The sequence below is a fragment of the Chiloscyllium plagiosum genome, unplaced genomic scaffold (assembly GCF_037043375.1).
Source record: "Chiloscyllium plagiosum isolate Xiang-an unplaced genomic scaffold, Cpla_swu_hap1 HiC_scaffold_21, whole genome shotgun sequence".
NCBI lineage: Eukaryota > Metazoa > Chordata > Chondrichthyes > Orectolobiformes > Hemiscylliidae > Chiloscyllium > Chiloscyllium plagiosum.
The window spans coordinates 18154974-18167935 of record NW_028270159.1 but is presented as its reverse complement, the minus strand read 5'-3'; the positions used below and the strand labels follow the sequence as shown (position 1 = coordinate 18167935).

The 12962-nt window shown below is 38.5% G+C and overlaps 1 protein-coding gene across 1 annotated transcript in view; it reads left to right on the top strand.

The window, feature by feature from the left end:
- The window catches only part of ddx31 (DEAD (Asp-Glu-Ala-Asp) box polypeptide 31), an 89522-nt gene that overhangs the window by 29991 nt on the left and 46569 nt on the right, over positions 1–12962 (top strand). The window contains exons 15-16 of the mRNA XM_043720329.2: positions 3667–3717; positions 9907–10046. Of these exons, the coding sequence (XP_043576264.2) occupies positions 3667–3717; positions 9907–10046 (191 nt within the window). The remainder of the gene's footprint in view (positions 1–3666; positions 3718–9906; positions 10047–12962) is intronic.

Here is a 12962-nt window from a genome sequence, read left to right as displayed (position 1 = left end):
CTGATTTTGAACAAAGCAAGTATCCTGATTACTAGGTTTTACAATTCAAATTCCCTAAAACACACTATAAAATCATAATAGTGCAGCAATTCTTTCTAAATGTTAGGAGACCATAACTGGCAAAATAATAAAAATTCATTAAAGCTAAGCTGCCAGAATGTAAAGAAAAAGCTAACGTATATTTAATTGAAAAGTTTTTTTTAAACATATGGACACACAATCTCTCTTCCACACCATTCTTCATCCCCACTCTCACACTGGCATCACCAGGCCATTGCCACCTGCAGCCAAGTGTTCCAGATATGTTCCCAAGCCTACATGAACTGTGCTCTTCATCTGCTTACTCAAAGACACCTGATGGCAACCTGGTGACTTCCCCTTATGGGAAGATTGCAAGCCTTTGCTTGGCATGTCCCGACACAGTATAACCATGTTAGAAGCTCAGTGGATTACTGGAGTTTTGTTTGTAAGTCTTTTCTACTTAGTATTGCACTGTCATGCACTATAAATTTAAGACTGTATGAGCAATATCTTTGTTTGTTTCTGTTCTTCCTTTCTGGTCATTTTGAACTAATTATTTGTTTAATAAAAAGGCAGGTGTGTCTTGTCCACTTAGAGCTAAAAATGACCAAGCTAATGCTGTCAGGTATTAATCGGAACCTTGTGTTGGATTGTTTTGGCTCTCCTTGCTGCTACTCAGACTGCAGAAGGTGGCATTCTGCACTCCAAAGGTGGCAGATGCTGATTTCTAAACGTGTGAATCTTGACTATTTCCACCCACCGAAAATGTGTAAATTACAGCTATCGGGAGTAATTAGCGCTGATAAACCCTTCCGAGCTCATTCTGTTTGTGATGACGCACTCCTGAATTGCTCTTTCAAGGCAAGCTGTCACTAAAGAAGCAAGACTGAGCAAAAAACACCAGGTTTACGTGTGTAGGCTTTGATTTTGTTTTTTCATGCTTAATCTGATTAGTGTATTTCAAGTTTCACTCCAAGGCTTTTTCTGTTTGTATCATTTTTCAGGTGCATATTTATTGATGTAGAATCTCTTTACTATGAAAATCTATTGCTTAAAAAAGAATTCACAGCATTCTGTAATATAATATCATCCCTGCACTGTTAAGACTCCATACAAAGCCATAAAATGTGGAGGGAACTTAAGATTTTTTAAAAACTGCATAAACATACACTTTTGAATTACTTTCCTTTTACATAGTTATTGACCTGTGCTTTTGCATATACAGTCATAGTTATAATTTTATTTAATTGACAACAAAAAATTATACAACAAAACCTTGCAATTTTTAATTGTATATAGCTACGAGTAGTTTACCTTCACCAGATAAAATATAAAAGCTAAAACAGCATCATGTTAAAATAAGTGCATATGCAGACACATCTACATAGTTGGCTGGATGATTGGTTTGCAATCCAATAATGCCAACAATTGGAGTTCAATTCCTGTACCAACTGAGGTCACCATCAAGGTCCCACCTTCTCAATCTTGTCCCTCGCCTAATGCATGATAACTCTCAGGTTAAACCACCACCAGTTGCCTCTCTGATGAGAGAGCAGCCCTATGGTCCTCTGTGACTCTTCACACTTAAGAGTATTACAAAAGTGTTAACTTTTGTCATTGAGCTACAAAAATACTGAAGAATGTTGAAATGCCTAAAACAGAAGTCCTGAGAGTTGTATGTTTGGTCACTTTCACAACCTGAAGTTTTTTTTACAATCTTTGCTTTTCTTTGTAAATTAATTTTTGTATTATTTCGTGCCCTTGAAATGAGCTATTGAATTACACGTGGAACCAGTTATTGTGGTGGTATGCCATTGCATGTTAGAATGTGGGTGCATGCCCACAGTTCGCCATGTGGTGAGTTCTGAGCTGGGCTGTACCAGCAAGGACCATTAAATTATAACCATCGAATAACATTGTGACCAGAACAGATGACCCAAGTAAACTTTCAGCATGAGCTTAACCCAGCTTGGTGCATGTCACCTCGATTAACCCCTGACAGCACTCAATGCTAGTTCGTGCCAGACTGTCCCTTTCTTTCCAAAACAGCAATCAGTTTAAAATACTAAACTTTGAAATGCTGAAAATTTTCTTGTGAATAGCCATGCAGTTCATTGTCCATGCCGGTGTCTTCAAAACTCTTTTTTTTTTGTCCACATTGAGAATACTTTCAACGCAGATCTTTGTCTATAACAGTTGAACTCACACCCATTCTGAGCATTTTCTCACAATTTAGACACATTGATTTCCCCTCCCCTCTTTCTCCCCCCACACCCCACTTTGACCCTACTATCACCACCATGACTAATACTGCCAGTGTAGTGCAAACATGTTGCATGTTAAGCATGCTTCAGTTTTTTTGTTCTCTTTTGTTTAAAGAGAGACCAAGAAGGTTAATTATTTTGGAACCAAACAGTTAATTTAACCTATTAAATGGTAGCCATGTCAGAAATTAGTGGCAAAGAAAACACTGACCAATTTTAGCATCCTCCTAGTATTACAGTGAGATATTGATGAAGGAATAAATGTCCCATCCCTTCCATTTTTTTCCCCACGCCCCATTACCTTGTCAGTGAACTTGAACCCGAAGGTACTGTCCCTTCTTGAACTGTATGCATTTCTTTCACCCTTTGCACTATATTCTCGTCACCAAGAAACGTTTGGATAATGCCAAAAAAAACTTTTTTTAAAGTAAGAGTTGTGATATGGGCCTGAGTCTACAAAGAATAGGAATAAAATTAACCAAGTTGTTTGTAGGGGGGGATAGGACCTTTCTCCCTTTCTCTTGGAAAGATTTGAATTTTCAGCCCCATGTGACTGGTTGGTGTTTAAGCAGCCTTTGCTATATCGTTTTTGTAAAACGCAAATTTAATGGAGCTTGCAGCAGTTAAGTTTCAATCTACTTCACATTTACAAATAAGATTTAATGATGCCTTAATTGTTGTGTAAGCCTCTATGCAGATTCTCCATTTTTGTAATTTCTTTTGATGTAAATTTTCTCAGCTTGAGGTTAAAAAGCTTCAGTTCATTTTGGATTTATTCCTAGAATTGCAGTGTTGATTTGCTTCAGTCAAGGCTGCTCACATTAAAATGTTGCACATATTTTTAATTACATATAATATTGTCTCTCTAATTGTTCATTTGGACCTTGTTCTTTTGGTAATGGTACAGTTTTAGAAAAGGTCATTCATATGAATTGTGTGCACCTTGCACTGAAGAGCTAACTTAAGATGCCAATTTCCTCTGGTTTCAAGCAGTTGTAGGCGCTTCTGACAGCTTTAACTCCCTCTTATTCCTTCACTGATAGCATAGTACAATCTGTCGCCTGGACAACGGGGGCCACTACCCTGCTGCTGACTTTCTGCAAAAGGCAATAATGACTTTTGGCAGGATGTTGGGATGACAGTGGCAAAATGGTGGCCCCACCTAGTGAATCGTTAGGTTCCCTATCTCTGTTAGCTTGCTCACTTTGCAAGCTTCTGCACCAAATAAATGAGTCATTTGAATCCAACTGACAAGCTGGCACCGATTGCCCTGCGGTCCATCTGTACTTTCAGGCATCATGTAGCCCACCAAGTGGCATGCTGGGGTCTTGTCTCAGCACCATGTAATCTTCTATTCTGTCTGTCTTTTTTTCTCTGAAAGGACGTAGCAGCACGTGGGCTGGATTTGCCAGAAGTCACGTGGATTGTTCAGGTAAGAATCTTAAATAGCAAGCAGGCTTCCTTAGTGTACCTGAAATGATTCATAAGTTCTGTGTATGTTTTTAAAATAATCCTTGATTTACTCTGTCAGTTACAGTAATGGTCATTTATTTGTTTCTCAGATAACAAACATGTTGTATTTTAATTTTTTAAGTAGCACAATTAAAACTTTGTGTTTTGATTGTAAAAAGGTTCTTCCCAGTCTGCCAAGTTTCTTTTTCCATTCCAGTTAAATGATTTCAACATTCAAATAAAGCCTATGAGGTGAATACTAGCCTTTTACACTTTACCGTTTCACTGTTCATTCAAAGGCCTTTGCCAGTGGCACTTCGGTAATAGCTTCAGCTGGTGTCAGCTTGGCTCACTTATAGAGTCATAAAGATATACAGCTCGGAAACAGACACTTTGGTCCAATTCCTCTATGCTGATCAGATATCCTAAATTAATCTAGTCCCATTTGCCAGCATTTGGCCCATATCCTTGTAAACCCTCCCTATCCATATACCCATCTAGATGCCTTTTAAATGTTGTAATTGTACCACCTTCCTCTGCTTCCTCTGGCAGTTGTTCCATACACATATCACCCTCTGCATGAAAAAGTTGTACCTTAGGTCCGTTTTATATCTTTTCCCTCTCACCTTAAACTTATGCTCTCTAGTTTTTGACTCCCTCACACTCGGAAAAGACCTTACCTACTTACTCTATCCATGCCCCACATGATTTTATAAATCTATAAGATCACCTCTCAGTCTCAGACATTCCAAAGAAAATAATCTCAGCCTCTTCAGCTTCTGTCTATAGCTCAAATCCTCCAACCCTGGCAATATGCTTTAAATCTTTTCTGAACCCTTTCAAGTTTCACAACATCCTTTCTGTAGGAGCGAGATCAGAATTACATTGATTAGGCCACTTTGGAGTATTCTATGTCCTCCTGTACAGCCGCAACATGACCTACCAACCCCTATGCTCAAGCACTGACCAATAAAGACAAGCATGACAAACGCCGCCTTCACTAACCTATCTACCTGTGACACCACTTACAAGGAACAATGAAGCTGCATAATAGTATTCAGTGGTAAATGCAAGCTCTCAGTCAAATATGTCAGATTTTAATCTGTGCTGACAATCTAGAGTAACATTGAGGGAGTGCTGCATTGCCATTGGTAGTGTCTTTTGGATGTTACACTGAGGCCCCAGCTAATTGCTGCAAGAGGGTATTCCAGTGAATGGGAAATTTGTTCATGGCAAGAAACCAAGAGATTAATGACTTTCTGGAGTGGAGAGGAGTATGAAGTTATATAAGCCAGGAATCATTTTAACACCAATTCAAAATTTGATAACACAGAAGTTAGGGGTTGGGAAAATACCAAGGAGAGTTGTAAAGGACTAGTAAGGATGAGTGGAAAGTGCAGTAAGGTCACAGATGCTGTTTAATTTGGAGAAATGTCAGCTTTCATCTTGGAAGGAAAAGCCTTTTAAGGAGGTTACTAGATCTATAAGTTAAATGGAAGCATACTGAAGGACATGCATGAGCAGGGACACCTCCAATGCATATGACCATACATGCATCTGCAGATAAAACTATAATAAGGTATCATTTTACAGTTAAGCATGGGCATATGATTCGAAAGGCTGTGATAAATTTGCAAAATTGCTCTTCTAGGCCAAAGTTTGAGAGTGTTGTGTGCAGTTTTGGATGCCCGGTTTTAGAACAGAAAATGAAGTTGTAGGTAGAAGTAGAATGTGGGTTCACCAAGATGAAGAATGTCAAAAGATCACAAGGAAAGGATTGAGATAGTGAGACAATTTTTCAGCCTCCGCTGGCAAAGACGAGAGGATATTTAAAAATTGAGTGTAAAGGTAGATATTAGGAAAAATTTCTTTGAATGTATGTTGGAATACAGAATGATGTACTACCAATAGCATTCTAAGTAACAAATACTATGTGCTCTATAAGAGGGCAGTGGAGAGTTTAGGACCATCGGATTGGTTTTGGTTTGCTTCAGCAAAAACCTGCCAGTCGCACACAGGTTTGAATAGCCTGTGCTGTAAACCTCTGTGCTTTTGAACACATTAAGAGTGAAGAACCATTATGGTGCCTTCTAAAGGGAGTTCAGATTTGTATGGATTAACTGAATCTAAGCAACAAGATTTTGAATTTAATTTGTTTACTGCCTCTTTAAACAAATTGATAGTACTATTTGACTGCATCTCTTGAGGTATTAACTTTTCAAATTGGGTGTTAAACTGAGGGGAGAAAGTGAGTCTGCAGATGCTGGAGATCAAAGTTGAAACTTTATTGCTGGAACAGCACAGCAGGTCAGGCAGCATCCAGGGAACAGGAGATTCGACGTTTCGGGCACAGGCCCTTCTTCAGGAATTCCTGTGCCCGAAACGTCGAATCTCCTGTTCCCTGGATGCTGCCTGACCTGCTGTGCTGTTAAACTGAGCTTGTGCCTTCCCAATGAGTTGAATGGTGAGGATTCCAACATTAAGTGTCATAGTGGGAGCGGTAATGAACTCCAGAACTGTATTTCCCAAGAAAGTTAGAACCTTCACTCCCTGTCATCCAAGTGAGATTGTATCATAATGTACACGCTGGTTTAAATATTTTCCAAGAATTGAACAGTGGAATTGTGCTGTAATTGCAATCCAGGGGACTGAGTAGAATACTCCTTACAGGGTACCCCCGTGGGTGGAGGAACAGGAACTTTACATGCTCAGGATTTCTATCTTCTGAAGGTGACCTTTAGGGAGTAATTATTTGCTTTCACAAATAAGCACTTATAACTACAACAGCTTGACAACTTGGCCAGGATGTCGAAACCTGTCCGAGGTGTAAGATGCGTGGGCTATTTTGGGTCTGTTTCACTGGCTTCAGCCACAGTTGTAACTGTGACATTGCTGTCTCCTGTTTCCATGGAGATGAATGGCAATCCTACAACCTTGGCATGTGTCTGCATTTTTTTCCGTCAGTGACAAACATGTTTTTATTTAATGGTCGCATAAGCCGTCTTGCAAATTTTGATGTTCAAATTTGTAATTTCATAATAAATCTTATGTTTTTCTTAGTGGTGGACCTCTCATCAGTACTGTACCTGCACTTCAAAAGTAGAATGTAGTTATAGATTTAACCTGGACCAATATTCTCTCTAACTTCTTTTCTGTATCGTAAACAGTTTATAATTGACTCTGCAGTACATGCAAGATTGCAGCATGATTACACATGTACATCTTAACATAGAACATTACAGCGCAGTACAGGCCCTGTAGCCCTCAATGTTGCGCCGACCTGTAGAACCAATCTGACGCCCCTCTATCCTACACTATTCCATTTTCATCCATATGTTTATCCAATGACCATTTAAATGCCCTTAAAGTTGGTGAGTCTACTACAATTGCAGGCAGTGTGTTCCATGCTCCTACTACTCTGAGTAAAGAAACTACCTCTGACGTCTGTCCTATATCTATCACCCCTCAATTTAAAGCTATGTCCTCTTGTGTTAACCATCATCATCTGAGGAAAAAGGCTCTCACTGTCCACCCTATCTAACCCTCTGATTATCTTGTATGTCTCAATTAAGTCACCTCTCATCCTTCTCTCTAACGAAAACAGCCTCAAGTCCCTCACCCTTTTCTCATAAGACCTTCCCCTCCATACAAGACAACATCCTAGTAAATTTCCTCTGAACCCTCTCCAAAGCTTCCACATTCTTCCTATAATGTGGTGACCAGAACTGAACACAATTCTCCAAGTGCAGTCGCACCAGAGATTTGCACAGCTGCAGCATGATCTTGTGGCTCCCAAACTCAATCCCTCTCCCAATAAAAGCTAACACACCCTATGCCTTCTTAACAACCGTATCACCCACGGTCTTCTTTCAGCTAGCCAACATCTGATCCAAACCACTAAGTCACCCTTAATCCCGTGTCTCTGTATTTTGTGCAATAGCCTAACGTGGGGAAGCTTATCAAACGCCTTACTGAAATCCATATAGGCCACATCAACTGCTTTATCCTCATCCATCTGTTTGGTCACCATCTCAAAGAACTTTAAGAACATCTTAAAGAAAATGATTTTGCATGGTCTGTTTATTAAACTACATGGTACGTTCCAGACTGTTGCATGGTTAGCCATTTATTGCTTAGAAACAACACTACATAGGACCTAGTCATCATCTACGTATATCTACTACTTAGTTCAGCATATCTGTATTGTGTTTTAGTGTATATTGTGCTTTGAAGTAAGAAGCTGGTCGTAGTGTTTTAGTAGTTTAATTCCAATACTTTCGACACAGCTGATGAGGTGTCCAAGACTTGTTGTACTAGAATATGAGGTTATCTTAATATATTCACCAGAGTGGCAATGGCTCCCATTTAGTTGGTTACTGCACATATGCTGTGATGACCACTACATTCAACCACCTGAAGAGCTCTGTCCTCTAAGCTTCATACTTAAAACAATTGATGCAGATCACAACTGAAATTTGTTTCTTACAGTTTCTTAAAACCAAACGAATTTAATTTGTTTTTAATACAGACTATTCTGACCTTGTTTTTGAGTTACTAAGGTTCTTGGGAAAATCAGTTAAATGACTTGTTAGTGTCAGACTTAAATGAAGAAGCATTGCTCACAAAGAGATGACAAGCACAAGGTTATTAGAAACTCCCCCCCCTCCCCCCACGCCCCCCCCCCCCCCCCTCCCCCCACCAATTCAACCCTGCACACAATGGATGAGTGTCATATAAGAGGACAAGTTCGCCTGTTACACCATTTAATGCAATTGACCCCTTACCCATTCGTCTGTAATATTATTATCTCCAAACTCCGCAATTTCATAATGAAGGCCAGTACTTGCTTCCTTTAGGGACAGAAATTGTTTCAGCTCAGATGGATGTTGATTTTTCAGCTTATCTGGTTAACCACTAGATTCCCTCTTAACTATAGGACTACAGTGGACATTGAGTGCTTAGGCATAATTACCTATTTGAGTGCAATGTTGTAACTACTTGCATATTTAGTGGCATGGAAAAGTTGTACATGTGGGTTTGAATTGGATATATACTTGAAAAAGAAAACTGCAGGATTATGGGAAAGATGGAGTTGTAAGACTAATTGTTCTTTCAGAGACATGGCAAAAGTCAAGTGCGGCAAATGACTTCTTCCTTTGGTACCCATCACTTATAAGTACTGTGGACTTGTCCAATATTTAAGGTCAGATCATAGAACAGATGAAAAATTAATAAATTGATAGTTCAAGTCCCAGCGCACTCCAGATTCTTTCTCTACTGGTTTGGCTTTTGCTGTTTAATAGGATTCAGCTTTTCCTTTTACTGGGGTAAAAAACTTTTGTAACCTGCTCTTATTTGGGGATTCACTGCATCAATTGATATTTTCAAGATCGAGCAGAAAGGATCTTTGTTAGTCAGCTTGTTAGAGAGATGTGCAGCAAAGGTGAGTAAATGAACTTGGAAGAAGTGTAAATCAACCATAATCTAATTGAACAAAGGAACAGGGTTGAGATGCTAAATGGCCTACTCTTTATCTCTTGCCTTTTTAACAATCATCTTCTCTACATGTAGGGTTGCTCGCTGAACTGGAAGGTTCGTTTTCACGAACCTTCCAGCTCAGCGAGTAAACCTACATCCAGAACCTCAACCTGAGCCACAAATCTTCTCAAAACTTGCTATTATCTTCTCCTATTGCTCCAGAACAGCATAATGCCTCTCCATTCTTGAGCCAATACACACACGCATGCAATCACAAATGCTGCTCTGCAGATGTATAGATGAACTTTTTCATGGTTCAGGAAGGCTTGTGGTGTCGTTAGACTAATTAAATATTTCGAGGTGCATCATTACAATTAACTTTAGTTTTTTTCCTTCAAATTAGTTCCTTAATTCTATGGAGAGTCCACATTTAGGGGGTTGTCACTGTCTGTAGGAACCTGCTGGTTTCAGTTAAGTTCCTTACCTCGGTGAAATGTGACCACACCAGTTTCTCACACCCTGTCATTATAATGGCAGTACACAATTTCCTACCTAGAAGGAGTGAGAAGGCCTTTAGAACTTTCTCGCATTATTCAGAAAAAGAGAAAACTTTAATCTCATTTAGTAATCTTGTTGGGATGAACAGAACAAGTATATTAGAAGCTATTTTCTCCTCTTTTCCATATTTCAGTATAGTGCTCCGAGCTTGCCTGCTGAATATGTTCACAGAGTGGGACGGACAGCCCGAATTGGGTCCAGTGGAAACAGTCTTCTTTTCCTCACTCCATCAGAAGCAGAATATGCAAATGTGCTTGCATCTCACCAAATCAGGTCAGCCATGTTAAAGAATAAGGAATGAATACTGTTTTCTGAAGTCGTACTGCTGTTTCTATTTCTGTTGTAGTTACTTTGCAAAGTTTTAATTGTTGACCTTTTGGCAGTCTTGTGGTTAGTATTGAAGAGATTGATTGATTGATTGCTTCTGCTGTATCACAGCTTAAAGCAGGGTGAGATTTAATTGGAAGCTTAGAATAATTAGATCACTATTCAAATCAACTATCTTTGCCTACTGAAGCCAGTCTAAAGGGATAGCATAGTACACTCTGTCGATTAAACTTAGCAGTTGAAATGAAGTTAGTTTCAGAATCCCTGCAGTGTGGAAGCAGGCCATTTGGCCTATCAAGTCCACACCAAAACTCTGAAGAGCATCCAACCTCCTCACAACACCACCCTTAATCGTGTAGCCCTGCATTTCCCATGGCTAATCCACTTAGCCTACACATCAGTGGACACTCTGGGTAATTTAGCATGGCCAATCAACCTAACTTGGACATCTTTGGACTGTCGGAGAAAACTGGAGAACCTGGAGGAAACCCACTCAGACATGGGAAGAATGTTCAAACTCTTCACAGACAGTGACCCAAGGGTGAAATCAAATCTGGGTTGCTGGTGCTGAGAGGCAGCAGTGTTGTTCTCTGAATCTTTATATGTAAAAACAATGTACTATTTTTAAACATTAATTTGCAACAATGGAAGAAGTTTCAAGACAGATTGTTTTTGTGTTTTGGTTAATTTTTAATGTAAATGTGACAGAAAATAGTTTTATTTTCACTTTGAGATTATTGTCCATGCCAAATACTGACTTTAGGGACACCTAAACTTTGAGTGCGGTTTCTCTAATGTAGGAATGCCAATGTTATCCATAAAGTTTATAACATAATACCCAGCATTTAGTTATTTACTCAAAACATTAAAGCTAGGAAAGAATTGAAACTTCTCCAATTTGATAATGACAGCAACAACCTCAAATAATGGACCATCTTAGAATTGCAAAGTATGTCTGCAATTATATTGCAATTATTTAAATACATCCTGTATTCAGTATCTGAGTCTGATGCAAATCTAAAAGAAAAGTTGAATGTGAGAGTAAAAGCAAAATACGGTGGATGCTGGAAATCTGAAATAAAAACAGAAAGTGATGGAGATATTAAAGTCTCGCATTACCTGTAGATTAAGAAATAAATGGTTCATGTCTGATGTAACTCTTCTTTAGAATTGAGATGGATGTGGAAACCAGGTTAGACACGGGACCAAAGTTAAGAAGGGTAGTCAAGGTTAGGTTTAGTTCTATTTCACATGACTATTCTGACTTAGTTGTCCATTGTTCCTTAAATAGTGTATGTTGCTTTGTGCCCTTGAACTCCATTGAGTTGCATACTTTTGCACTGTTTGCCAAAGCTTGTCTTATTTTGAAAGACAAAGTTAGAATTAAAAAGATTTATCTGTGGAATGGGATTGATAAATAACAAAACTACTAGTTTTGCCAAATAAGATTAACAATAGCACAGCTTCACTAAATTTGTATCAAAAGTGTACTTTGGAAATCAATAAAATCATGCTACAAAACAAATGTATTTATTGAAAGGCAATTGCACCAATCCTCCTAAATTGTTTTGTAACATGGCTTGATAAACCCCTTCTTATTGAGGCACCTTATATTAATATTGGTCAGCCTCTAACCTGAAGCATTTGTATTGCAAACTGCAAATCCTTTAAATACATTCTTATCATCCTTCGTGCTAGGCAAAAAAAAACTGCATACTGGGTTTTTGGCCCAAATCTTAAATTAAATTGTCAGAGCTGTCTCCATAATGCTCTGTTTATAATACTGGACAGCAATTTATTTTGACGGCGTGTGTTGCACCATGCTGTAAACTGCCTTTATGGATCATTGGTGCAATTCATCAGCTTTCACTGTCCGTTCATTCATTTACTGAGTCAGTACTGTATGGTTCCCAGCTCTGATCATAAGCTCAGCTGTCATGGGCTTGCTGCCTAACTTGTCCATGTTTACAATGTACTCTAAACTGCTTAAGCTCCATTTTGTAACTTTTATTAAAGTGAAGATCAAATCTGAGGATAATTATCTTCTTGCAATGGGAAAAGTTAAGTGATCTGTTTTACCTTGGGAAGAAGGATTTCTTAAGATTTTCTTTTTGTTGAAAATTCCTATTCTATCTTGTACACATTACTTATAAATGTTATGGACTTGTCTAATATCTTGATCTAATTAGGCTTCATTGTGTTTTGAAAGTAAAGACTCTTTGCTTTTAAAGTATCTTTCCCCATTAGTCCTCTTGGTTTCACCAATAACAGCCAGATATCCTGCTTTCACATTTCACATTTTGAAATGACATTTATGAACACCCAAGGTGCCTCTGGCTGTATACTTCAGGGAAAGTTCCTGGTTTCTGTTCAATGACTTCTTGTAGTAATACTCTGGGACTTACTTACTCTGGGTATAGATATGTTCCACACTGTTGTAATTCACCATGCTTTCTATTATGTGTCTGAACCGGTGACTAATGTTTTGAACATAGACTTTTATTTTCCCCAGGTCAAGAGTCAAGAGTCACATGACATAAAATTTTGTGATATCTTTGATACTGATAACCATGCATTTTTTCAATTGTATTTTATTCATAAAGAACAACATAGAATTACATAGCATATATAGAATAAATATTAAAAATAAAACTTATTTTATAATTATATCTTTATCATTTTACACACTTTACAGAGTCTGCTATGATTCAGTTAAATAGTGCTTTTGCTTCAGTCAAGAAATTGTTGAGTTCTTGTCTCACCAGGATTTGAACACTAGAATCAAGGCTGGCACTCCAGGGAGCCAGAAATACTATTTTAGATGATGCTAAACTGCAGTCACAGGTGGATGCAAAAGACCCC